The sequence below is a fragment of the Pelophylax lessonae genome, assembly GCF_965119305.1.
Source record: "Pelophylax lessonae genome assembly, chromosome: 9".
NCBI classification, from domain to species: Eukaryota; Metazoa; Chordata; class Amphibia; order Anura; family Ranidae; genus Pelophylax; species Pelophylax lessonae.
The window spans coordinates 129,721,208-129,748,683 of NC_138776.1; the positions used below are offsets into that span (position 1 = coordinate 129,721,208).

At 40.8% G+C, this 27,476-nt stretch overlaps 1 protein-coding gene across 1 annotated transcript in view; it reads left to right on the forward strand.

The window, feature by feature from the left end:
* The window catches only part of HECTD2 (HECT domain E3 ubiquitin protein ligase 2), a 122,074-nt gene extending 101,795 nt beyond the window's left edge, over positions 1-20,279 (forward strand). The window contains exons 16-21 of the mRNA XM_082267571.1: positions 4,841-4,915; positions 5,336-5,423; positions 5,517-5,623; positions 12,521-12,636; positions 14,097-14,240; positions 20,012-20,279. Of these exons, the coding sequence (XP_082123697.1) occupies positions 4,841-4,915; positions 5,336-5,423; positions 5,517-5,623; positions 12,521-12,636; positions 14,097-14,240; positions 20,012-20,132 (651 nt within the window). The 3' untranslated portion in view covers positions 20,133-20,279. The remainder of the gene's footprint in view (positions 1-4,840; positions 4,916-5,335; positions 5,424-5,516; positions 5,624-12,520; positions 12,637-14,096; positions 14,241-20,011) is intronic.
* Positions 20,280-27,476: the final 7,197 nt, after the last annotated feature.

Consider the following 27,476-nt stretch of genomic DNA (forward strand, 5'->3'; position numbering starts at 1 on the left):
GGAAATGGCAAATAAGATGAACGAAAGGGGACAACCCTGTCTTGTACCATTATGTAAGGTGAAGGGGTCGCTTAAAAGGCTATTATTCCAAATTTGGGCTGTAGAATTGGAGTAGAGGGAAGTTATACCTTGTAGCATCTTGGGACCAAGGACAAAAATACCCAAAAGGTTGTCAAGAGATACTCCTAGTCCACCCTACCAAATGTTTTCTCAGCATCAGTTGATAGGAGGGTGGGCTGGGAGCAGCCCCGGACATAGTGTATGAGAGATAGGGAACATAAAGCGTTATCTCGAGATTCACAGTTCGGTATAAATCCCATTTGATCAGCTGAAATCCATTTCGGGATAAGGGGTAGTAATCTAGTAGCCATCACTTTTACAAATCATTTTACATCTACATTAAAAAAAAATTGGGCGGTAGCTGCTACAACAAGTGGGATCCTTACCAGGTTTTTGGGATAACAGAGATGTGGGCAATGAGGGATTCTGGGCTCAGGCCAGAATTGTTATGTTAGCGTTGGACGTTACGTATGGAAGTAGTTAGTCACCGAACATTTTGTAGTAGTGAACCGCGTAGTCGTCAGGACCTGGAGCTTTTCCTATAGGAGATTTCAGAGCTTTACGGAATTCATCTATGGTGAAGTCCATTTCCAGGCTTCCGAAAAGTTTCTGGTTGATGTTAGGGAGTTTTGCTTGTTCAAGGCATTGAAGAAGGCGATTAAGTTTTTTCGGATATAGGTAGAGAGGCCAAATCTTTCTTCACATTATACAGTTGTGCATAAAAATCGAAGCTATGTGTGAGGAAGTGTGGGCTAGGTCCCCAGAGGGGGTTTTAATTTGTGGTATAAATTAAGAAGATTTTTTGGCTTGTAAGGAACGGGCTAGCTGTCTACCAGGCTTATCAGACCATTCACAGACATTTTGGGCCACTAGACAAAAACGTCTTTTTGTATCAACTTCAGGGAAGTTTTTGAGTTCATTCCTCTTCTGCATTAGGCCTTCGAGATGGGATTTATGCAAGAAAATGTATGCGCTCTCTCGAGCTCAGCACCTGTTATATGGTTTCCTTAATTTGTTGACCGTGTTCCCTCTTTTTATGGGCTCCAAGCTCTATCAGCTTTCCTCTCATTGTAGCTTTATGGGCCTCCCACAGCAGAGAGGGAGTAGCATCAGGGGAGGTATTGTCAACAAAGTACTGCTTCAAGGTTGAAGTAAGCTGAGCAACGTCAGTTGGATTAGAGAGGAGGGAGTCATTAAGCTTTCAGCCGTTAGAGCGAGGGGGCAAAGAGGGTAGAGTCAATTTAATAAAAACAGGTGCATGGTCTGAGATAGAGGCAGTGCCAGTGGGGGCATAGCGCAGGAGAGGGAGATGGAAATGATCTATAAAGAGGTTATCAATTCTTGAGTAAGAATTGTTGGAATTTGAAGTAGTATGAATAATCCTTAAATTTAGGATGGAGTGAGTGCCAAACCTCTTTCAGTTGCATATCGTGTAGCCATTTTTTAATAAAGGACAAACGTTTAAAAGGGATGGAAGAACGTCCTTGGAATGTGTCCATGATAGGATCCAAAAGCATATTAATGTCAACCGCTAGGATGGTAACTCCCTTGGCAAAGTCCGTCAATTTGGAAAATACCTTGGGCATAAAAAGTGGGTTGATTGTGGTTAGGGTAATTAATATTAACCAATGTGCATTGGGTGTTACCTATGGTGCTCTTAAAAAAATAAAAGAAAACGACCAAAGTCATCAGCTAGCATTTCTTCAAGTTGAAAGAACATGCTTTTATTGAAACCAATGGGCACTTCTTTGGCTTTGTTAGTGTCAGAGAGGCTGTAGTACCAGACTGGAAAATGAGGTGAAAACAATTCTAACATGAGTGAGGTGAATTAGGTGAGTCTCCTGTAAGAAAACAATAGAACAGGCCAGATTTTTAAGTGCTCTCAGAATTTGGTGTCTTTTAGTGGCGAAGTTCAGTTCTCTGACATTATAGGAAACAATAATTAAGGACACCATTGGGATATCGAAGCGTGGTCCTTTTGTTTATAGTAGAACCTCCGGTGTTGATCTCTGTGAAGGATGAGAAGGAAGGGGGGTAAGGAGAGGAGCGAAAGAAGAGGGGATAGCCTAGAGACATTCTTGGGCAGTCCATCACTTTTACACTCAGCTTCTTTAGCAAGGCAGTGGTCATCTTGGAGGTGTGTTTGGGGTCCTTCTCATGATGGAATACTGCCCTGCGGCTCAATCTCAGAAGAGAGGGGATCATGCTCTGCTTCAGTATGTCACAGTACATGTTGGCATTCATGGTTCCCTCAATTAATTGTAGCCCATGACACTCCCACCACCATGCTTGACTTTAGGCAAGACACACTTGTCTTTGTACTCCTCACTAGGGATGATCGAACTTTTCAAAAGTTCGGTTCGGCCAGAACATTTGAACTTCCCGAAAGTTCGGCCCAGATTTCAGAACCCCATTGAAATCAATGGGACTTGAACTTCGGTAATCAAAAAACACCATTTTGAAGCCCTAAAACCCAATAAATGCCCCTAAAAAGTGCCTAGGGTTCTTGGTCATACCCCAGGGACTATTAATCACACAAAAAAAGTTCTTAGTGTCATTTTTGATAGAGAGGCAATTATTGAAAAAAAAAAAATAAAATAATAATTTCTTTGGATTTAGTATCTGGGGGGGTGTAAAAAGTGTACCTGTGAAGTTTCAGCTCTGTAGCATGTCCAGAACCATAAAAAAAAGATTGTTTGTACTAGGTCACTTATAGAACAGGTTAGTGGCTTCTCGCTTTTCACACCTTGCCGGTTTAGTAGCAAGCGTTCTTTTGGGCATTTTTTGGGGTCAGTATGTGTGTGTATATACCACTATACACAAGTTCCGATGTTTTGCCTGCCTCCAAAATAATGCCTGCAACAACACACCTGGGCGTTTTTTTTTTTTTTTTTGACGCTAGCGGTTTTTTTGGGCATTTTTTTGGGTTCTTTGGAGGCAGGCAAAACATCTGAACTTCTGTATACGGGTATATATATACACACATACTTATATGTATATATACACCTAGACACATATAGGTGTGATAGTAGCAGAAATATATGCTTGCGCTAATTAAATCATTTACACTAATATGGTTACACTCCTATAACACCTATATATGTCTAAGTGTAAAATACATATAAGTATGTGTGTGTATATACCACTATACACAAGTTCAGATGTTTTGCCTGCCTCCAAAAAACCCAAAAAAATGCCTGCAACAACACACCTGGGCGTTTTTTTTTTTTTTTGACGCTAACATTTTTTTGGGTTCTTTGGAGGCAGGCAAAACATCTGAACTTGTGTATAGTGGTATATATCCACACATAATTATACGTATTTTACACTTAGACATATATAGGTGTGATAGGAGCGTAACTATATTGGTGTTAATTATTTCATTAGCGCAAGTAGTTTTTTCTGCTCCTTTCACACCTATATATGTCTAGGTGTATATATATACTACATGGGTGTGTATATATATATACCCCCTATACACATGTTCAGATGTCATGCCTGACTCCAAACATGTGCTCAAAAGATCCCTATGGACGCCTGCAGCCAAAAAGAATGCTGACGGGGGCAAAGCCATATTACTGCAGCGAAAGTGACACAAGAGAAACTAGCTTTTCTCTATAGCGGTCACCCTGATATGGAAGGGTTTGGTCACCCTGCCATAGCAGTCACTGTCAGTTAACCCTACACTACACTATGGTCCCCTTACACTTAACACTTTCCCTACAGAAACTGAATAAATTGAAACTAAAGTGTAAAAGAGCACCCTAACTACACTATATATCCCTTTCCTCACACTAAAAATTGCTAAATGACACTTTGTAACAGTTTGTAGCAGAAGTAACAGAACAGCATTCCACTCTCTTCCATGTCCCTGTATAAGAATGCTAGGAATTTGGCGGGGGCTATCTTATATACTGGGGGGCGTATTCACTAATGATTGGACTATGGACCCCCTAGTCACTCCAATCACATTCCTAGCATTCTCCTGCCCCCTCAATTGGCTTTTACTGATGGTTCTGGTCCAATCACGGGCTTTTAAAGCCCATTTCCTGAACCATTGCATTTTGGTCGGTTCTGGTTGCTGAATTCCGAACTTTTTGGGCAAAAAGTTCTAAATTCGGCCGAACCTCGAACAGCCAAAGTTCGGGTCGAACCGATGGTCGACCTGAACCGTTTGATCATCCCTACTCCTCACCTGGTTTCCGTCACACACTTGACACCATCTGTACCAACTTTTGGTCTCATCAGACCACAGAACATGGTTTAAGTAATCCACGTCCTTAGTCTGCTTGTCTTCAGCAAACTGTTTGCAGGCTTTCTTGTGCATCATCTTTAGAAGAGGCTTCCTTCTGGGATGACAGCCATGCAGACCAATTTGATGCAGTGTGCGACGTATGGTCTGAGCACTTACAGGCTGGCCCCCATCCCTTCAACCTCTGCAGCATTGCTGGCAGCACGTCTATTTCCCAAAGACAACCTCTGGATATGACGCTGAGCACTCAACGTCTTTGGTCAACCATGGAGAGGCCTGTCCTGTTAAACCGCTGTATTGTCTTGGCCACCATACTGCAGTTCAGTTTCAGGGTCTTCAAAATCTTCTTAAACCTAGGCCATCTTCAAGTAGAGCAACAATATTTTTTTTCAGATCCTCAGAGAGTTCTTTGCCATAAGGTACCATATTGAACTTCCAGTGACCAGTATGAGAGAGTGAGAGCGATAACACCAAAAAGTCTGTATGTTAGAAATGTTTCTGTACTTAATAAGGTTATTTTGTTTTCAGGAACTGGCTCATGGACTGAATGAACTTCTAACATATGAGGGCAATGTAGAAGAGGATTTCTATTCAACATTCCAGGTCTGTTTAAAATTATTTTTAGGATAATCTATGTATTTAAATCATTGATTGATTGACTACTATGCTTCAGTTATGCATCCAATCAATATCTTGGATTTATTATGTATCAATGCTTAAAGGTTGAAGAAAATCTAAAGCTAGCTAGTTCTGAATTTACAATCTTGTACGTGCGGAGTTCTCTCTGCTGTTACATCTTGTTGTTTCATACAGTAGCTTTTGCTATGCATCCTCAGATTTATCATCTTCAGTATATCTGTTTTGGAATGCCATACATGAGGATGTTAATTAAAAAAATATTTTCATAATGAATAGTCTCTCATCCCTTGGGTATCAACTAAACATTCTGTCCTCAGAGGGTTATCTAGATGCCATCATATTATTTATTAGAATGTTTAGATTATTTGCAGATTATTTTTTCAGGTCTTTCAAGAAGAGTTTGGAGTCATTAAATCATACAGCCTTAAACCTGGTGGAGATAAAATCCCTGTTACCAATCAAAACAGAAAAGGTACAAATATGTATTAAGAATGTGTAATTTTGTGCTTAAAACTAATATAGTGAAATTGTAAGGTTTACAATAAATTTTGTTTTATCTTCCTAGAATATGTCCAGCTGTACGTAGACTTTCTGCTTAATAAATCCATCTACAAGCAATTCTCTGCCTTTTATTATGGGTTCCACAGTGTGTGTTCCTCCAATGCACTGATGGTAAGAGTGACCATCCAAGCAAGATGTTTTGGAAATGTTCCAGTAGTTGAGAATAACAGTTTAATACCTACAGTATAAAACATGACAAAATGGATACTGATGTAGCTACATGTGCATCATATTAAATTAGAATATCATCAATAAGTACATTTATTTTGGTAATTAAATTGATAAAGTGAAAATCATATTTTATATAGATGCGTTACACACAGAGTGATTTGTTTCAAGCATTTCTCTCTTTTAATTTTGACGATTATGACTTACAGTGAAAAACCAAAATTCAGTATCTCAGAAAATTTGAACATGAGAGAAGACCAATAAAAAAAAAGGGTTTTAATACAGAAATGTTGGCTTACTGAAAAGTATGTCCATGTACAGTAAAGTATGCACGCAATACTTGGTTGGGGATCCTTTTGCATAAATACTGCATCAATGCTGCGTGGCATGGAGGCGATCAGCCTGTGGCACTGCTTAGGTGTTGTGGAAGCCCAGGTTGCTTTGATAGCGGCCTTTAGTTCGTGTGCATTGTTGGGTCTGGTGTCTCATCTTCCTCTTGCCAATGCCCCAAAGATTCTCTATGGGGTTTAGGTCAGGTGAGTTTGCTGACCAATCAAGCACAGTGATACCATGATCATTAAAAGAGGTATTGGTACTTTTGGCAGTGTGGGCAGGTGTAAGTCCTGCTGGAAAATTAAATCAGCATCTCCATAAAGCTGATCAGCAGAGGGAAGCATTAAGTGCTCTATAATTTCCTGGTAGAGGGCTGCACTGACTTTGGACTTGATAAAACACAGTGGACCAAAACCAGCAGATGACATGGCTCCCGAAATCATCATTGTGGAAGCTTCACACTGGACCTCATCGAACTTGGATTCTGTGCCTCTTCACTCTTCCTCCAGAGTCTGGGACCTTGATTTCCAAATTAAATGCAAACTTTCCCACAGTCTGTGATGATTTGGGGAGCCATGTAATCTGCTGGTGTTGGTCCACTGTGTTTTATCAAATCCAAAGTCAGCGCAGCCCTCTACCTCTATCATTGGTTTTATGTAATATACAAATTTTCTGAGATACTGAATTTGGGGTTTTCACTAGCTGTAAGCCATATTCATCAAAGTTAAAATAAAAAAATGCTTGAAATATATCTCTGTGTGTAACGCATTCCATATAAAATATGAGTTTCGCTTTTTGAATTGAATTACTGAAATAAACTTTTTGGTGATATTCTAATTTTATAATATACAGTATCTCACAAAAGTTAGTACACCCCTCACATTATTGTAAATATGTTATTATATGTTTTTATGTGACAACACTGAAGAAAAAAAAAAAAAAGCTACAATGTAAAGTAATGAGTGTACAGCTTATAAAACAGTGTACATTTGCTGTCCCCTCAAAATAACTCAGCTCCCAGCCATTAATGTCTAAACCGCTGGCAACAAAAGTGAGTACACCCCTACGTGAAAATGTCCAAATTGGGCCCAATTAATCCATTTTCCTTCCCCGGTGTCATGTGATTCGTTCATGTTACAAAGTCTCAGGTGTGCTAGATTTGGTATTATTGCTCTCACTGTCTCATACTGGTCACTGGAAGTTCAACATGGCACCTCATGACAAAAAAACCCTCTTAGGATCTGAAAAACAGAATTGTTGCTCTACATAAAGATGGCCTAGGCTATAAGAAGATTGCCAAGACCCTGAAACTGAGCTGCAGCACAGTGGCCAAGACCATAGAGCGGGCTTAACAGGACAGGTTCCACTCACAACAGGCCTCACCATGGTTGACCAGAGAAGTTGAGTGCACATGCTTAGCGTTATATCAAGAGGTTGTCTTTGGGAAATAGACATATGAGTGCTGCCAGCATTGCTGCAGAGGTTGAAGGGGTGGGGGTCAGCCTGTCAGTGCTCAGACCATACGCTGCACACTGCATCAAATTGGGCTGCATGGCTGTCGTCCCAGAAGGAAGCCTCTTCTAAAGATGATGCACAGGAAAGCCTGCAAACAGTTTGCTGAAGGCAAGCAGACAAAGGACATGGATTACTGGAACCATGTCCCGAGGTCTGATGAGACCAAGATAAACCTATTTGGTTCAGATGGTGTCAAAGGTGTGTGGCAGCAACCAGGTGAGGAGTACAACGACAAGTGTGTCTTGCCTACAGTCAAGCATGGTGGTGGGAGTGTCATGGTCTGGGGTTGCATGAGTGCGGCCCGCACTGGGAACACAGTTCATTGAGGGAACCATGAATGCCAACATGTACTGTGACATTTTGAAGCAGAGCATGATCCCCTTCTTTTGGAGACTGGGCCGCAGTCAGTATTTCAACATGCTAACGACCCAAAACACACCTCCAAGACAACCACTGCCTTGCTAAAGAAGCTGAGGGTAAAAGTAATGGACCGGCCAAGCATGTTTCCAGACCTAAACCCTATTGAACATCTGTGGGGCATCCTCAAATTGAAGGTGGAGGCACGCAAAGTCTCTAACATCCACCATCCCCGTGATGTCCTCATGGAGGAGTGGAAGAGGACTCCAGTGGCAACCTGTGAAGCTCTGGTGAACTCCATGCCCAAGAGGGTTAAGGAAGTGCTGAAAAATAATGGTGGCCACACAAAATATTGACACTTTGGGCCCAATTTGCAAATTTTTAACTAGAGGTGTACTCATTTTTGTTGCCAGTAGTTTAGACATTACTGGCTGTGTGTTGAGTTATTTTGAGAGGACAGCAAATTTACACTGTTCTACAAGCTGTACACTCACTACTTTACATTGTAACAAAATTGTCATTTCTTTAGTGTTGTCACACGAAAAGATTTAATAAAATATTTACAAATTTGAGGGGTGTACTTACTTTTGTGAGATAGTGTGTATATATATATATATATTTGAAGGGTTTAATATTGAGTTGGCCCACCCTTTACACCTATAACAGCTTCAACTTTTCTAGGAAGGCTGTCCACAAGGTTTAGGAGTGTGTCTTCTTCTAGAAGTGCGTTTGTGAGGTCAGGCACTGATGTGGACGCAAAGGCCTGGCTCGCAATCTCCGCACTAATTCATCCCAAAGGTGTTCTTTTGGGTTGAGGTCAGGACCCTGTGCAGGCCAGTCATGTTCCTCCATCCCAAACTTGCTCATCCATGTCTTTATGGACCTTGTTTGTGCACTGGTCCAAATAATTTGGTGGAGGGGGGGGATTATGGTGTGGGGTTGTTTTTCAGGAGTTGAGCTTGGCCTCTCAGTTCCAGTGGAGGGAACTCTTCAGACACCAGCCTGCCAAGAAATTTTGGACAATGTAATGCTCCCTTTGTGGGAGCAGTTTAAGGATGGCCCCTTCCTGTTCCAACATGACTGGGCAAACATTCCCATAGACACACTCCTAAACCATGTGGACAGTCTTTCCCAGAAGAGCTGAAGCTGTTATAACTGCAAAGGGTGGGCCAACATAATATTAAACCCTATGGACTAAGAGAATGCTATTAAATTCATGTGCATGTAAAGGCAGGCGTCCCAATACTTATGGTAATTGTGTGTGTCTGTGCAGGGCCGATCCTAGGGTAACAGACGCCTGGGTGCAGAAATATTTATGGCGCCCCCCGTGTGGGCGTGGTCATCTTACTAACTCCTCCCCTTTCCTAATGGGACCTGGAGGGGGTCTCTCCAAGGAACACAGAGAGGGCCTCTGTTAGAGAGTCTGTTAGAAAGAGCCTCCACCAGGCCCCATTAGAGACTACAATGGGGTTGTATCATGGGACCTGGAGGGGGGTCTCTCGAACAGAGGTCATCTCTGTGTGCATTTTAAAGTCTATGTTAGAAAGACCCCCCACCAGGCCCCATTAGAGACTACAACAGAGTCTAATGGGACCTGGAGGGGGGTTTATCTTACAGAGGCCCTCTCTGTGCCTATTGGAGAGCCACTGATAGAAAGAGTCCCCTCCCATCCCCGATGAGAGACTACATTAGAGTGTCACCGAACAATAGAAAAATAAACAATATTATATTAATTAATAGCACTTTGATGCCCAGGCCCAAGACTAGAAGACTTCACTTACCTTAAATAATGGGTACTGGGGCTGGCTGCTGGTCCTGGGGCCTGGCTTCTGGGACTGGGTCCTGGCTTCTGGGGCTTTGCTGCTGGTCCTAAGGTCTGGCTGCTGGGGCTGGCCTGCTGGTCCTGGGGTCTGGCTGCTGGTCCTCCTGATTCCTGGCTGCTGGTCCTGGTTTTTGGGGCTAGGCTGCTGGTCCTGTATTCCGGCTGCTGGTCCTGTATTCCGGCTGCTGGTCCTGTATTCCGGCTGCTGGGGCCTTGGGGCTGGCTTCTGGTCCTGATTCTTGGCTGCTGGTCCTGGGGTCTGGCTGCTGGAGTACCTGACGGCATTTAGTAAAAATATAAAATTGTAAATTAAAGAGATAAGTACACATATGTGCCCCTAATAAACCAGCACATTGTACAAAGTGGCTAAAATCCTGGTGTCAGCTTTAAAACTGCAATGGCCTCATTCAATAAACAGTCCTTGTTTGAAAGGTTTACAGTGGGGAAAATAATTATTTGATCCCCTGCAGATTTTGTAAGTTTGCCCACTTATAAAGAAATCAAGGGTTTATAATTTTTATCATAGGTCTATTTTAAATTAAATATCAATCAATCAAAAATCCAGAAAAAAAACACGATACAAATTTTATAAATTGAGTTGCAGTTTAGTGAGTAAGATAAGTATTTGATCCCCTACCAACCAACAAGATATCTGGCTCCCATAGACTGACTACAGTATGTGCTCATGTGGTACACAGGTTAGTCCTGTCAATTTAAGAAGGTGCTTCTTAAAGCGGTTGTAAACCCTAAAAAAAAAAAAATAAAAAAAAAAACCTGCAAGACAAAGGCATAATGAGCTAGTATGCATCGCATACTAGCCCATTATGTGTAACTTACCTTAAAACGAAGCCCAGCCACGGACCCCCGCACATCGCTGCGGGCGCTGCCATGATCCCTCGCAGTCTCTTCCGGGTTCGGCGGCTCCGGCGCGCTGATTGGCCGGAAGAGACGGCTCCGGCGCGATGATTGGCCGGAGCCGCGATGACGTCACTCCCGCGTGCATGATTTTTCCGGCAAGCTCCGGCAAACTGATTGAAGGTCCCCCCCCGGACCTTCAGAGCGCATGCGCCGCTCACGCGAGCGGCTGCATGCACTGTAAATATCTCCAAAACCGTGCCGGTTTAGGAGATATTATTTGTACCTACAGGTAAGCCTTATTATAGGCTTACCTGTAGGTAAAAGTGTCAAAAAGCGGGATACTACCGCTTTAACACAACTCATTATGTGTATAAAAGACACCTGTCCACAGAAATTCACCATCATAGGCAAGACCAAAAAGCTGTCAACGGATGTCAGGGACAAGATTGTAGACCTGCACAAGGCTGGAATAGGCTACAAGACCATCAGCAAGAAGTTTGGTGAGAAGGAGACAACTGTTGGAGTGATTATTCCTTAATTGGAAGAAATACAAAATAACCATCAATCGTTCTCAGTCTGCAGCTCCATGCAAGATTTCACCTCTTGGGGTAGGGATGATCATGAGAAAAGTGGAGAATCAACCCAGAACTACACGGGAGGAGCTTGTGAATGCTCTCAAGGCAGTTGGGACCACAGTCACCAAACAAAGCATTGGTAACACGATATGCCTTCCTCAAGAAGGCACATGTACAGGCTCGTCTGAAGTTCACCAATAAACATCTAAATGATTCAGAGAAGGACTGGGAGAAAGTGCTGTGGTCAGATGAGACCAAAATTGAGCTCTTTGAACTTTTCTCCGTGTTTGGGGGAAGAAAATTGCTGACTATGACCTTAAGGACACTATCCCTACAGTCAAGCGCGGCAGTGGAAACATTATGCTTTGGGGCTGTTTCTCTGCTAAAAGGTACAGGCTGACTTTGTTGCATTGAGGGGCCAATGGACAGGGCCATGTATTGTAGAACCTTCTTCCTTCAACCAGAACACTGAAGATGGGTCATGGAGGTGTCTTCCAGCATGACAATGAACCAAATCATACCATCAAGGCAACAAAGGAGTGGCTAAAGAAGAAGCACATTAGGGTCATGGAAGAGCCTAGCCAGTCTCCAGACCTTAATCCTATAGAAAATTTATGGAGGGAGCTGAAACTTCAATTTTCCAGGCGACAGCCAAGAAACCTTAAGGATTTAAAGAGTGGACCAAAATCCCTCCTGAGATGTGTGAAAACCTGGTAACCAACTACAAGAAACGTCTTACCTCTGTGCTTGCCAACAAGGGTTTCTCCACCAAGTACTAAGTCATGTTTTGCTTCGGGATCAAATACTTTTTTACTCACTGAACTGCAACTCAATTTATAACATTTGTATGGTGTTTTTTCTGGATTTTTGGTTGATATTCTGTCTCTATCATTTGGAATATACATACCTATAATAAAACTTTTGGACCCTTAAATTTCTTTGAAAGTGGGCAAACTTACAAAATCTGTTTAAAAATGAGTTCAGAGAGTGCATTGGATCTGGTTGTTTTGAACTACTGTAGGTAAACAACCATTTAAGAATAACTTAAGGTGATCATAGCTGTATTAGTACACTTCAACAATGCAATATATATTTTCTTTCTTTTTTAATAAGTTTGTTTTCCAGGACAAGCTTTTAGGGGCCTACCCCCCTCTTCCCCCTTCCCCTCCCACTCTATAGTCCAAATCTCTACTCCCTAGTTTATTACTGCTTGTGTGCATGTTTTATCTCAGAGATTGTTGACTTTGCAAGCAGTGTTGGGAATTGCAAGCTAAACAAAGTATTGCACCCTGCAACAGTTCCCTGTTAAGCTTTATGTAACTTTAAAGGCAGATATCAATTGTATGGGAAAGACATTTAATAGTGCACTTTTCCTTCTAGTTACTTCGTCCAGAAGAAGTGGAGATTCTGGTTTGTGGAAGTCCTGAACTAGATTTACATGCACTCCAGAAAAATACGCAGTATGATGGATACCAGAAAACAGATCTTACAATAAGGTCAGCAATTTTTTTTATTTAAACTAAAAAAGAAATGTGAGAAATGACTGGTGCTGTCCATGCCAATCTGTTTTTGAAGGCACAGGCTTTAGGGCTGTTAATTTATTCTTACTTCTTTATGTAGTATCAAACTGACCCAGACACTTGGCTTTTTCCAAATCATTGACTGCCCAAGTAGTACTGTAAGGTTAAAGAGGGCAGGCCTAAAGCTTTCAACTTCACAAACTAGTCAACAAAACAAGTATCCCATACTTTTCTCCTGGTAATTCCTTTGGAAGAACAGTTTCTTGCCAACCAGTTAATCACAACAGTATCTAATACCGAGACATGAGGAAAGCAAACCTTTCACAAATGACAAACAGGCTGACCATAGCCAGGAATAGCATGACCAGCACCCATTATTCCTCACAAGTGTCTAAAGATGGCAGTAGATGTTGCGATTTTCTTTCCTGCAAGCATGTTTTTTTTTAGGAAAGAAAATAGCTTGATTACAGTCAGTCAGTGCTGATGGGGGAATCCCTCCCGCAGAGCTATTGGGTTCTCCTGGAGGGGAGGGGGGGTTGGGAGAACACAAGGTGATTATTGCTAGTGGCTATAGCCGCTGGCAATAATCGTATGAAAAATCAGACAGGCTGGTTGTTCCCATTTTGATCGTGTGTAGAAGCTCTTTATAGACTTCTGCGGGGCTCTCTTCCAAGATAGGGAACACTTTGGAGAAGAAACTCCAATTAGCATAAGTCTTAGGAGCTGTTTTGGTGTCTGGTCTTAATTCCTGGAAATGCCAACAGTCTTTGCTGGCCACAGTCCAGCAATATGTCCAAGATCTGAATTATTTCTGGACCTGAGATACTTCTATATAGTGCTCCTGGTTTCTTACATCAATAAGAAGGTGTGTTCTATTTTTGCAGGATTTATTTTTAATTAAATACGTTTTGTATCTTAAAGCTGAGCTCTGGAAGAAGTAAAAGGTCCTGCATGTAGTGAGGCTCTGCCCACACTACAAGGGTTACAGCGTGTATTTTTAGGGGGACTGGGTAAAGTGGTTTTAGTTTTACTTAACTAATCCTCTGCTCCCGGAGACTCCTTCATGCTACAACACCAATCCCTGCAGTATCTTTTTCCCTGCATTCTGGCGGTTGCATGCACATAACATAAATCAAAATTGATGCTGGGACCAAAGCCCTGCATTATGACATGAAGGTGCTGAGGAAAAGTTCTCTGCCTGAGCATAGGGCAAAACCATTTGATGAGAGAGGGAGGATTGGGTAAATAAAAGTGCTTATACGAAACCCTAGACATAAACAAGCACCACAGTGAGGACTTTTATTTTTCCTAGAGTTGGACTTCACATTTTTTAGACTGTTGGCTATTTATCTTAGATTGGATCATTCAGTTAGACAAAAAAAATATATAGTACAACTATAAAAATGTTATGTTCCTAATGGGTTGTTCTCTTGCAGACATTTTTGGGATGTCGTTTTGGGATTCCCTCTTGACCTTCAAAAGAAACTGCTTCACTTCACAACGGGGAGTGACAGAGTGCCAGTGGGAGGGATGGCAGACTTGAATTTCAAGATTTCAAAGAATGAAACGTCAACTAACTGGTAAAAGTGCATGCAGTTGAGGGAGTAGGGGTTAATTTATGCAGGAACTTAATATATAAAACTCTATATAACCGTGCTTTTAAAACTTTTATAGGCTTGTGTATTTTGGTTATTTAGATAATAACCTGAAGGGATATTTCATTTTTAAGGATATGTGGACAATTTTGGGACCAGATTCATACCATTACCCAAAAGTTCACCAACTTACAGATCCTTAAAACAACAGCCTTTCTTCTGCACCTCTGCACCACTGTACATTGGCTTCAAAAACATACAAGCAATCCGTCATAATTCACCTGATCAATGCAGTCCTTGCCTGCATCCCCAAGCTTTGGAAGCAACCAGATCAAACTCCTATAAAACACTGGTTTAACAAACATACTTATATTAAAGCAAGTCCTTACAGTAATTGTAAGGCTTTTTTTTTTTTTTTTTTTTTTTAAATAAAATAATAAAGATGTTTTATATTTACTTTCTCTGTGCTATTGTGCTATGGTGTTGTACAGAGTGGCCCAAGCCTTCTCTTCTCGGGTCCCTAGCCAGAGCTTTGGGCTACTCCTTTTCTTGGGGCACCACAATAGGAAGCCACTTCCCATGGGGATGCACTTGCAGGCTTGCTGGGCTGTGTGCTCAGCTCCACCCTCTGTTCTCTGCCTTCAAAATTTGATTGACAGCAGCAGGAGCCAATGCTGCCTCTGTGAGCAGAGGGAGAGAGAGTAGAGAGTTGCTGCAGACAGGCACGGCATTGGATCGGGCTTAGGGGAGTATACAGAGGGTGAGAGGGAGATACAAATACAAGGACGGTTTTTTAACTTAATGCTGGGAATGTATTAAGGTAAAAACTGTCCAGCACTTACAACCATTTTAAAGTGTAATTCCAGGCTAGATCTAACTAAGCTTAAAACTGCTCCCACACCCCTTCTAACTCCTATACCAACTACAAAAGGAAAAAAAAAAGAGTGCAGCGCTAATTGAATGTGACATGTGTATAAACATATTCAAATAAACATCAAGTGATAACATAGTCAATTGAAACAAATAAATGAGTCCAATGAAGTCCCATAAACAGCAATTGAAAACAAGGTCCCAAATTATGGTGAATCTTGAAGGTAAACACAATAGTGACCATAAAGTGAAAAACGTCCCGTCACCAGATGAGTAAATGAAATGGGCGCTCACCAGATAATGTGGGTCTGTATTGCCGTATGACAAACAAACCAACCAACCAGGCTTATAAGATGATCCAAAATCCTCCTAAGAAAACAACCAAGGATGTAGTTCCAGGCTCATGGGAATGTAGGGAGAGGGATGGAATTCGCTCATACACCAGATCACATGGAAGCCAAGAGAAAAGTGCACATAGCGTAATATTGCTAAAAACTTTTATTGAAAAGTAAAGACTTGCACTTACAAAAAGCGCATGGTAACAGGCAATGTACAGGCAAAATAAAGTTCTACTGCAAGCTCCTGACGCGTTTCGTCCGCTTAGACATCAAAGGATATTGCAATGGTCATAGGCACTGTGACATTGTAAGGCATGAGATAACAACATATAAATGTCTTTAAATATCTAAAACACAACCACGGGAGGGTGAGATCAAATATGGGCAAGTTAAGCAGAGAAATATCAGCAAGTTAGAGCAAACGCCAATGCATATTTGAGCTCCACATAGCAAAAGACATTAAAAAAATAGGGGTTGGCATTGCAAAGTAAGGCTGGTAATAAAGACCAGACCAGTGGTAGTGTCAGGGTTGAGGGATCAGAAGGGGGGGGGGGGCAGAGGGATGAATATGGGGGGTGTGGGTAGGTAGGGTATATTAGGTAAGGGGGAGTGGGGAGGGAAGACAGAGGAGCAAAGCTCTCCTAGTGAGAGAGTGACAGGTTGAGCTCCTGTACATTGACTGTGCAAGGCACACCCACCTGACTGCTCCCCATGTACAGTGGATATAAAAAATGTACTCACCCCTGTTAAAATGTCAGGTTTTTGCAATGTAAAAAATTAGACAAAAGTAAATCATTTCAAAACGTTTTCCACCTTTAATGTGACCTATAAACTGTACAACAACTCAGTTGAAAAAAAAAAACCTGAAATCTTTTTTACGGGGGGGGGGGGGGGGGAGATTCGAGTAAAAATAAACTAAAATAATAATGTGGTTGCAAAAGTGTGCACACCCTATTATAACTGTAGATGTAGCTGTGTTCAGAATAAAGCAATCACATTCAAACGCATGTTAAATGGGAGTCAGTACACACCTGCCATCATTTAGAGTGCCTCTGATTAACCCTAAATAAAGTTCAGCTGTTCCAGTAGGTCTTTCCTGACATTTTCTTAGTCGCATCCTACAGCAAAAGCCATGCTCCGCAGAGCTTACAAAGCATCAGAGGGATCTCATTGTTAAAGGCATCAGTCAGGAGAAGGGTACAAAAGAATTAGCAAGGCACTAGATATACCATGGAACACAGTGAAGACAATCATCATCAAGTGGCAAAAATATGGCACAACAGTGACATTACCAAGAACTGGACGTCCCTCCAAAATTAATGAAAAGACTAGAAGAAAAAACTGGTCAGGAAGGCTGCCAAGAGGCCTACAGCAACATTAAAGGAGCTGCAGGAATACCTGGCAAGTACTGGTTGTGTGGTACATGGGACAACAATCTCCCGTATTCTTCATATGTCTGGGCTATGGGGTAGAGTGGCAAGACAAAATCCCTTTCTTACAGAGAAAAACATCCAAGCCTGGCTAAATTTTGCAAAAACACATCTGAAGTCTCCCAAATGCATGTGGGAAAATGTGTTATGGTCTGATGAAACCAAGGTTGAATCTTTTGGCCATAATTCCAAAAACAACACTGCACATTGCCTAAAAAAACACTGTGCCCACAGTGAAGCATGGTGGTGGCAGCATCATGCTTTGGGGCTGTTTTTCTTCAGCTGGAACAGGGGCCTTAGTCAAGGTAGAGGGAATTATGAACAGTTCCAACTACCATTCAATATTGGCACAAAACCTTCAGACTTCTGCTAGAAAGCTGAACATGAAGAGGAACCTCATCTTTCAGCATGACAACGACCCAAAGCATACATCCAAATCAACAAAGTAATGACTTCACCAGAAGAAGATTAAAGTTTTGGAATGGTCCAGCCAGTGCCCAGACCTGAATCCGATTGAAAATCTGTGGGGTGATCTGAAGAGGGCTATGCACAGGAGATGCCCTCCCAATCTGACAGATTTTGAGTGTTTTTGCAAAGAAGAGTGGGCAAATATTGTGAAGAAGACTGATTGCTGTAATAAAATTAAAAAGTAATTCAACAAAGTATTAGTTTAAGCACTTAAGGACCGGAAGGTTTTACCCCCTTAATGACCAGGCCATTTTTTGTGATACGGCACTGTTTTTTTAACTGACAAATTTGCGGTCATGCAACGCTGTACCCAAATAAAATTGATGCCCTTTTTTTCTCACAAATAGAGCTTTCTTTTGGTGGTATTTGATCACCTCTGCGGTTTATATTTTTTTGCACTATAGCGACAAAAAAACAATATTTTTTTACTTTCTGCTATAAAACATTCCTAATAAAAAAAAATAAAAAATCTAATTTTTTTCACCAGTTTAGGTCAGTATGTATTCTGCTACATGGTTTTTGGTAAAAAAAAAATCCCAAAAAGTGTATAGGAATCGGTTTGAACAAAAGTTATCGCGTCTACAAACTAGGGGAAAGATTTATGTCATTTTTATTTATTTATTTTTTACTAGTAATGGCGGCGATCAGAGATTTTTAGCAGGACTGCGACATTGCGGCGGACAGATCGGACACCTACTGACACTTTGGGGGGGGGGGGGAATCAATGACATTACTACAGTAATCAGTGCTAAAAAATATGGTCAATCGTGTGCACGCCCCCACTATCTGCTTCACGAAGCGACGTGCAGGTACGTAGTTTCGTGTAACAGAGCCAACCTGCCACAGTAAAACTATGGCGGCTGGTTGGCAAGTGGTTAAGGAAGTGCACACTTATGCAGCCATATTATTTTCGTTTTTTATTTTTACTTCCCTCCACCTAAAAGATTTCAGTTTGTTGTTCAACTGAGTTGTACAGTTTATAGGTTTTACAATAAAGGTGGAAAATGTTCTGAAATTATTTATCTTTGTCTCATTTTTCTACATCACAGAAATCTGACATTTTAACAGGGGTGTGTAGACTTTTTATATCCACTGGAGCCGAATGGCCATTTTTCTGTACAGCTTTATTGCACATTCACCTTTCTTCTCTCTATGCAGCTTGAGTGCACTGTTCTTTGTGTACCTTTAAAAGGCCCTTTTGCTGTGTTTCTTTTCTCTGTCCTTTGGTATGCAATGCATGTTCTGTTGTTCCTTTGTATGCTTTTCCTTTTTCTGTTTCTCTCTCTTCCCATCACCTGCACATCCTGGCCAGGTCTCATCTGCATCCGAATAAAAGAAAATGAACTAGGCAGGGTTCAGTGCTGCAGAACAATGTTACCCTCACAGAGATGCTTACACTGATACTAGGGCCAATAAAGTTGAACGTTTCTTCACCTACTATTATCATAGGCGCAGGGGAGGATTGGGCCAGGGGGGCAATTGCCCCCAGGGCCGCTCTGATGTCCTGTAAAAAAGGCTGCACCACTTCTATCACAAATATGCCTAAAGGATTCCTGGTGAAGAGAAGTAACAAGTCCCTGCCACTGACCTACTGAGTGCGGGATGAAGACAAGGACAGAGCGCAGGCCTCTCTTCCTAGCATGGATGGTGTACACTGTGTCTGAGCAGAGGCCGGATCCATGCATCACTTGAGACTCTTCTCCCCTAGCCAGTCCCATCTGAGCTGTCCCAGCTCCCTCCAATAGCCCCCTGCTGGCCAGGTTGGGAACCCGGATTCAGCCGGTGAGTAGAGTGGTCAGCAGGGATTCAACCTGGAATGGGGGTAAGGAGGAGGACAGGAAGAGGGAGAGTGGGAGGGGGGCTGAGTCACTGCACCATGGGCCTCTGGTTTTTGTACTTGCCCCCTGGGCTGAAAGTTGCCAGTCTGCCCCTGCATAGGCGTGCACACCTTATCACCCTGTGTGGTACAGATTGCACCTGTTTAGACCACTGATATTTCACCAAAGCCCCCTAACGGAGCTCCTAAGAAAAAAAAAAAAAAAAAAACTACTGACAATGTCCACTGCCCTACTGATCCCAAGCTCTGCCCTACTGGCCCCATCCAGAACCAAACCATGGTCAGGTTACTACTAAAAGCCCAGCACACACCTGCCCAATTATTATGCTGGCTGTTCTGAATATCTGGACCCAGGAGTGGAGATATCTTCCCACCCGGATCACTTAGAAAGCCCCAGGCTCCAGGTCCCAAACTGGACTTTTTAAAAACACAGAGGAAACTGAAAAGCCAGTTTCCTCTTCATGTTACAAGCTCCCTGGAGCCTCTCAACCTGCCTGGTTGAGAATTCTGGGTCACGATCACTTTCAAGACCCTGGCAGGGCAACACACTGCCACAATATACACATGCGCACAAACACGCAAATATGTTTGAGCTTTGGGGTGCACACCCCAATGCAATAGGCTATGCATGCCCATGACTATTATATTTGACTGTGGAAGGGAACTGGGCACAGGGACAGATACTGTGGATATAAAGTGGAACCCAATCCCACAGAAAAATAAAATAATTCCACTGCATAAACTGCTATTTATATAACTTAACATCTTGCAAGTAGCTGATATAAAACTTGTTAATGTGTCTGTCCTTTCCAGGTTGCCAATTTCACACACGTGCTTTAACCAGCTGTGTTTACCCCCCTACAAAACAAAGAAGGAATTAAAGCAGAAGCTGACAATCGCCATTTCCAATGCAGAAGGATTTGGGCTGCAGTGAAGAAACTCTGAGGCCTTTACAGACTTCAACCTTTTCTTTATAGATTTCTAGAATGCTCCATTTGTGTGACCACTGCACCAGTGCTGTCAACTCATCACTTTGATAGAATGTGCAATTAATCCCTGACTTCGGATGTGCAAGGAGAAAACTTTGGAATCAACAGAGTCTGTTAGCGTCTGCACTTCCATGTACTGTATTTTGAAATGATACCATTGTGCTGGAAAGACCCGCAGAATGTCTATTACCCATCATGAGACCAACACAAGAGACTCTCCACCTCTGCACACCTGCTACATTACCCTGACCTTGGGCACAGTTCTGATCAGCAGACTTTGCCAGCAAACTACTTTATTTCCACTATTGGTTTACGTTGCTTTATTAATCTATTAAGATGTAGATATGTTTATAAAGAGCTGGAAATGTAGGGAATAGTGTTTTCTTCTATTTTCTACTGTAAATAGAAAAATATTGAAATTGTGTGAGCTCTGGGAACTGTAATTAGAATGTACATATTAATGGTTTCTTTAAAAAAGTTACATATAATTCTATTGCTATTGAGAAACTATTTGTCACACTTTCTGCATTTTTTATTCTACACATGATGTTTATGGCTTCTACCAACATGCAGTCACCTTAGCAAGTCAACAGGCAGCCTTGTTGCCCTGTCATGACTGCAATGTATTGCCCATGCGATAAGAACACAGGGAAATCACTAGCTAAATGCTTTGCTCAGTCGTGTTTTTAAAAATGTCAGATGTGGGAGCAGGAACCCCAGTCTAGCCTTCGCCTTAAATAAATATTTATTCAAACTAAAATTTAGTTATAGGTGGGGAGCAATTTGTGAATCCAATATGCAGTTTAGTTTTTTTGGGAAAGATCTACGTAATGGAATGTTAGATTCTGCTGTTGGCATGCATTTTAATCTTGGTGGTGCACATGCAGTAAATGGTTCCATTCTCTATAGAGGGTAGTGGGGCAGGATAACCCTTAAAAGATATTATAATAGTTACATTCAAGTCTGTATGAAAGTAATTTTACCATCTTTGTTCTCTGTGCCGGTCCCCATCAAAGAGGGCTGTAATACAGTTTAGGATTTTGTATACATGTTACGGTAGATCTTGGTTAGGGTATATACAAAACGAACAACCCAGTGTTTGAGTACTTTTCTAGTTTGACTATAAACCTACTGCAAAATAGGAGTATAAGAGAATGATTATTTTAGCTGGGTGTGGATGCAAACATTCAGCAGTCAGTGCCATAGCTTGCAATTCTTGGACTTTTTGTTATGAAAGAAGATAAAATAAATGCCCATGAAACATCAAATATCAAAGGGATATTAAAAAGGTCCATTAAAAAAAAAAACAACTTCATGTTATTTATACTTACCTGTTTGGTGCCATGGTTTTGCCCACAGCAGTCCTGACCTTCTTTTTCTCGGGTCCCCTGCAGCAGCACAAAAAATGCATGAAGGTAAAAAACCTTCAGCCTTTACAACCACTTTAAGGGACCAGACTGCAGAGACCAAATCTTTGACAACACTTGTTTGGGAAACTGTACCCTAAACGTTTATCTTTTTTTTTTTTTTTTTTTACTGGAAATTGTAAAAATGTACACTAAGACAATAGCAGAATGGAAAAAAAATGATGTGCCTCAATATGCTCATTCATAAATGCCATCTGCATCATGCAATGATTTAAAACCTGTTATAATGTAAATAAGCAGAACATAGCAATATATTATACAAATCAGCACTCTAATGGTCTTGCCTAATAACAGTGCAATGATGTATAACAGATAGCAGCCACAGATTTGACGAATTAAGTCTGTTTTGCTAATAGATTATCTCTGATTGGATATGATGGGCTGTGGACCTATAGTACATTATAAATATCAAAGTAGCAAGTTTCTACAGTCCTAAAATGCAGTTAGAATATTTAATGCAGGAATCTTTTGACTTATTTTTTTATATGTAATAAATAAAGTTGTGTCCATTAAAAAAAATTATTTTTGCAGGAAAGATTTATGACATTGAGAGAAAACAGTCTCTCTGAAATGGTTTTGTTTGTCTAATAATGTGGAGTTGTAGTGTTGAATCCAGTAGAATACATTACCAGTTGTTGATACTGGAGGAAAAAAGTTTACTTTGTCAACTGAAAGAGATACTTGACTGACAATTTGCAATAACGACTTTGACCACATTTTAGGAAGTTACAATTTGGTGGTCATAAGATAACATTACAAAGCTCATTTATTAATGTTGATTTAATTAAAAAAGAACTTCTATAAATTTCTATGGACTTTGACATAAGCAAGATAACAAAGCTTGCAACATTTTCAAACATATACAGGCAAAACAGTATGTGTACATTTTTACTTGTATGAAGTTTAGAATATTTGTTGCACTTCTAGTAGCGTAGGTGTAAAATATGTATTATGACGCTTGTATCTTCTGAGTTGTCTGTCATTGTGACCACAATTGTTCTGCCACTTGCACGTTTTCCAGTATCTTATACCATATCATGTACAGTAAGCACACTATTGTATTAACTAATATGGTCATCAGGTCATAGCATGGTGAGCTAGGTTTCACTTTGCACTTGCTTTTCATGTATGTTCAAAAATATTTGTACATTAATTCAGCTTACCTTAAGTACTGTCAGCATTGTTTGCCATTTTTTTTTCTCTAGATGTATGTTTAATGAACAAATGCAATGTACAATAACTCATTTCAACCAGATGCATATTTAGTGATTTTTACATTAAGCTTCTAAGAGCCGATTTCTGCCCATTGTGGTTTACTACACATTGTTACTTTCTTGGTGTTTTTTTTTTTTTTTTTTTAGGGAGCTGTGTCAAAATAGAACTAAAAGGCAAAACTTTTTTTCTTTCATTTGGATAGAGTAATAGATGGCATAACCCCTGTTTTGTCATTTCCGTCCCACAAGTAACACTATATTACCAAAAGTATTGGGACACTTGCCTTTACACGCACATGAACTTTAATGGCACCCCAGTCTTAGTCCGTAGGGTTCAATATTGGATTGGCCACCCTTTGCAGCTATAACAGCTTCAACTCTTCTGGGAAGGCTGTCCACAAGGTTTAGGGGTGTGTCTAAGGAAATGTTTGACCATTCTTCCAGAAGCACACTTGTGCAAGTAGGCCCTGATGTGGACCAGATAACCTGGCTTGCAGTCTCCGCTCTAATTCATCCCAAAGGTGTTCTATCAGGTTGAGGTCAGGACTCTGTGCAGGCCTGTCAAGTTCATCCTCCCCAAACTCGCTCATCCATGTCTTTATGGGCCTTGCTTTGTGCACTGGTCCAAACCAATTGGTGGAGGGGGGATTATTGTGCGGCGTTGTTTTTCAGGGGTTGGGCTTGGCCCATTAGTTCTAGTGAAGGGAACAGTTAAGGCGTCAGCATACCAAGACATTTCAGACAATTTCATGCTCCCAACTTTGAGGGAACAGTTGGGGATGGCCCCTTCCTGTTCCAACATGACTGCTCACCAGTGCACAGACAAGGTCCATAAAGACATGGATGAGCGAGTTTGGAGTGGAGGAACTTAACTGTCCTGCACAGAGTCCAAAATACAAAATCAATTCACTATTCACTATTTTTGCTGCACAGAGTCCTGACCTCAACCCAACAGAAGGATGAATGGTTTGAATTAGAGCGGAGACTGTGAGCCGGACCTTCTTGTCCACATCAGTTCATGTCTTTACAAATGTGCTTCTAGAAGAATCGTCAAATATTCCCATAGACTCACAAACCTTGAGGACTTCCTTCTTCTTCCCAGAAGAGTTGAAGCTATTATAGCTACAAAGGGTGGGCCAACTCAATATTGATCTCTACGGCCCTGGCACAGATGTGGCAAAGTATAGGCAAGCAGGGAGTAATCTAGCACAGTGTTTCTCAATTCCGGTCCTAAGGGCACATTAACAGGCCAGATTTATCTGCGCTTAGACGAATTAGAGGGCAAAGAGTTATTCAAGGCCGCCAGCTAGGTAAGTGGATTACAAACTTATGGTTATAAAAAAAGAGAGTAAAAGCAGCGCCAATTTAAAAATATGGAACAAATGTCCCAGGCAATGCAGTCCACAATTGTCCAATATATATATATAGGAGAAGACCAGAAGATAGTCCAGGACACCAGTGCTGAAGTCAAGATCAATAGACACCCAGTAGTGATGACAATCCAAACCACTTACCAGATGACAGGTAAATTGGACACAAATCACTCTCAGAGAGTCCGCACAGGGGAACCGAATCATGGGCTGGAAGTTGATCAGACCCAGACTTTATAACACCTTATGGCACTCCCATACAGACGGACATAGGTGTAATGGACACCTCAAAAGATGGAAAGGGACAATAGTGTAGACTGTACAAAAAACTTTTATTTTGATAAAAGAGCAATACTCACAAGTGAAATAGCATATCGTGAAAAACCGTGGTGTAACATAGCGCGCTGAACGTCTGCGTCACCTAAGAGTGGGCCAACTCAATATTGATCTCTACGGCCCTGGCACAGATGTGGCAATGTATAGGCAAGCAGGGAGTAATCTAGCACAGTGTTTCTCAACTCCGGTCCTAAGGGCACATTAACAGGCCAGATTTTAAGTATTACCTTGGGGATGCAGGCTAGAATACTGCAATCACTGAGCAGCAAATTGTATTTCCGTTTTCTTGCAAACCTGGCCTGTTAGTGTGCCCTGAGGACAGGAGTTGAGAAACACTGATCTAGCATTAGAAGCAGTAGAAGGATGTTTAGAAATACAATAAAGAGTTATGGGGTTACCCCCACTACCAATACTGGAGAAAAAAGGAGGAAGGACCTTGCTTGTCTCATGACCAACAAGAGACAACTTAAATGGGGGGGGGGGGGGCTATAGTTTTAGACAAGTGTTAGGAAGCCAGAATTGTGGGTGGTGCAAAAATATACCAGACTTTTGGTGCCAAAAAATAACTGCACATGATACAACTATCAGCTAATGTTATAGAACAAAAAACAACATTGTAGTCAATTGTTCAAGGTCTAAAAATCACCATAGAATAGTCCTAAGGTGCACATAAAAATATTGGCCCCTTTGAAGATTTCTCTGTCACTGACGTTTCCATTTTATATATGGAAAATTTGGGTACTGCATTTGCATCCTGTGGCAATCCATTCAGAGCTTTAGGAGGTCCATTTATTATAAAGGTATACAGATCACAACACCAGTATCTAGGGCAGATCACAAAAGTAAAAAACTGTTTATTTTCATTAAGTATTTCTTAGAACAGACCATTAGGCTCAAACTCCAAATAAAATACCTATTACCTGTTAAGTTAGTGTCATGTCCTTGTTATTGTAGGTTTCTTCCTAAATTTAAGGAGGCCTTAATATAGACAAATTTGGCTATTTATAGAAAATAAAATGAGACAAGAATAAAAAAAAAAAAAAAAGTTGCCAGTGGTGACTAATCCACTTTTATATTTTATTCCCTGTCAGACAAAGAATTTAATAGGCCATCATAGGCAACAACCTACCCTTTTAACATTTTTCTTTTTTTTTTTTCAAGCTTCTTTACATATAGCTGAACTCCAGGATAACCAAATATTCTCAGAATACAAGAAGTATGTTTATTATTTTTTTGAAAATTGGCATCCTTTGTGTATTTCTTCCAGATCTGTGCGGTAATTCAGTGTAAAACTTTGCCTTTGTGCAGGAGCTTCCTGTAAAAAAAGATAAAGGCAATATGTGGGGTTGTAAAGGTATTTAATGCACATAAAGTGCAATCATCTCCTTTGTGGCTTTTGAGGAATAGATTTATTTGAAATGTTTTGTTCCTGGAGTTCAGCTTTAGTGTTATTCCAAGATCTGTTTTATTTATTTCTGGATTTAAAAAAAAGCATTTGAAAATGTATGTTGAACATAAGACAATGGTTGTCTGTATTTCTAAAAACGAAATGAAAAAGCTTTATCGCTGACTTTTTTTTAGAGAGAGTTAAACATTGCCTTAGGATTTCTTTTGATTTTATTAATAAGATGTTTTGTTTACTGTATGAATAATACCTCAGAAAAATACTGCTGTTTGCATAAGTTATAAATTCAATAGAAATGTAAGGGATACGTTTTATACGTTGTACAAAAAAATAATAAATCTATCTGCACTTTGTACTCTACTTTGTAGAATTTTTTTTTAGATTTTATTTAAATGAACTGCATTAGCATTTGTTGGGCAATGCATAAAGGGAAACCATAATGGGCTTTGCTGATTGGATTTTTTTTATTGTACAGTTAGAAACAGATCATTTTTTTAAACCATTTGTAGAAAATATATTTATTTACCACACATTCTGTACAGGACACATCCACTGCATTTGGAGTAAGCTCTTTAACCCTTTAGAGGTCATTAAAATCGAAATAACCAGACCAGATTTAACAGTGCAAGCATGCCTCGATTAGCATGACCAGAACACGGACTAATTTGCATATCTATATTCTTTTTTGGACATTCTTCTATTTTGACCTGGTGATCTGGGCAGTAAGTCTGTTTTTTTAAAAGAACAAGCTTTCCAGCAGAATGTATCAGTTACAGAGATGGGACAAACCATTTGCCACTAGCAGGGGTGTTTTACAATGATCAGTTTTTTTTTTTATGTAAAACCTTTATCCAAAAAAAAAGGAAAAAAAATGGTGGCCTTAACCGATTATAAAATATTAGCTGGAGTTTGGCTTCAATTTTTTAGTGTGTTTAAATCCACTAGCACATTTAACACTCCCCTACCCCTCCAACTGACAATGCTGCTGTCTAACGGTGCCCCCTGTGCTTATTCATCCAGAGTGGGGGCACTCTAATACAGGAGGTACTGTATATTAGTGGCCAGAACACCAAGGTAAAACAGATGGGAAAAAAGCCTAAGCTGCAATATAAACAAAAAATTGCTATCAAATTCTTACCGTAATTTTTCTTTCCTGATGGACTCCATGGCAGCATACGTTTGAGTAGCCCCGCCTCCGCTCCTACCCCATAGGATCCCACTCCCATAAAATTTCAGGCTGAGCCAGAGGCCACGTTCCGTAACTAGCCTACTCATGACTCTGAAAGGGAACTCCTGCTGCCATGGAGTCCTTTAGGAAAGGAAAATTACGGTAAGTATTTAATAGGAACTTTTCATTTTTTCTGACAGGCAGCATACGCTTGGGAATGAAGTAGCCCAAAAAACAAGGGTGAGATGTTGGAAAAGTAGGGTTTCAATCATAGCCAGCAAACCCTATGGATAGATATTGACAGCATAAAGGAAGTTAGCTACACCCCACAAAGAGCCAGAACAGCTTTAATAGAAGATAGGTCATCCT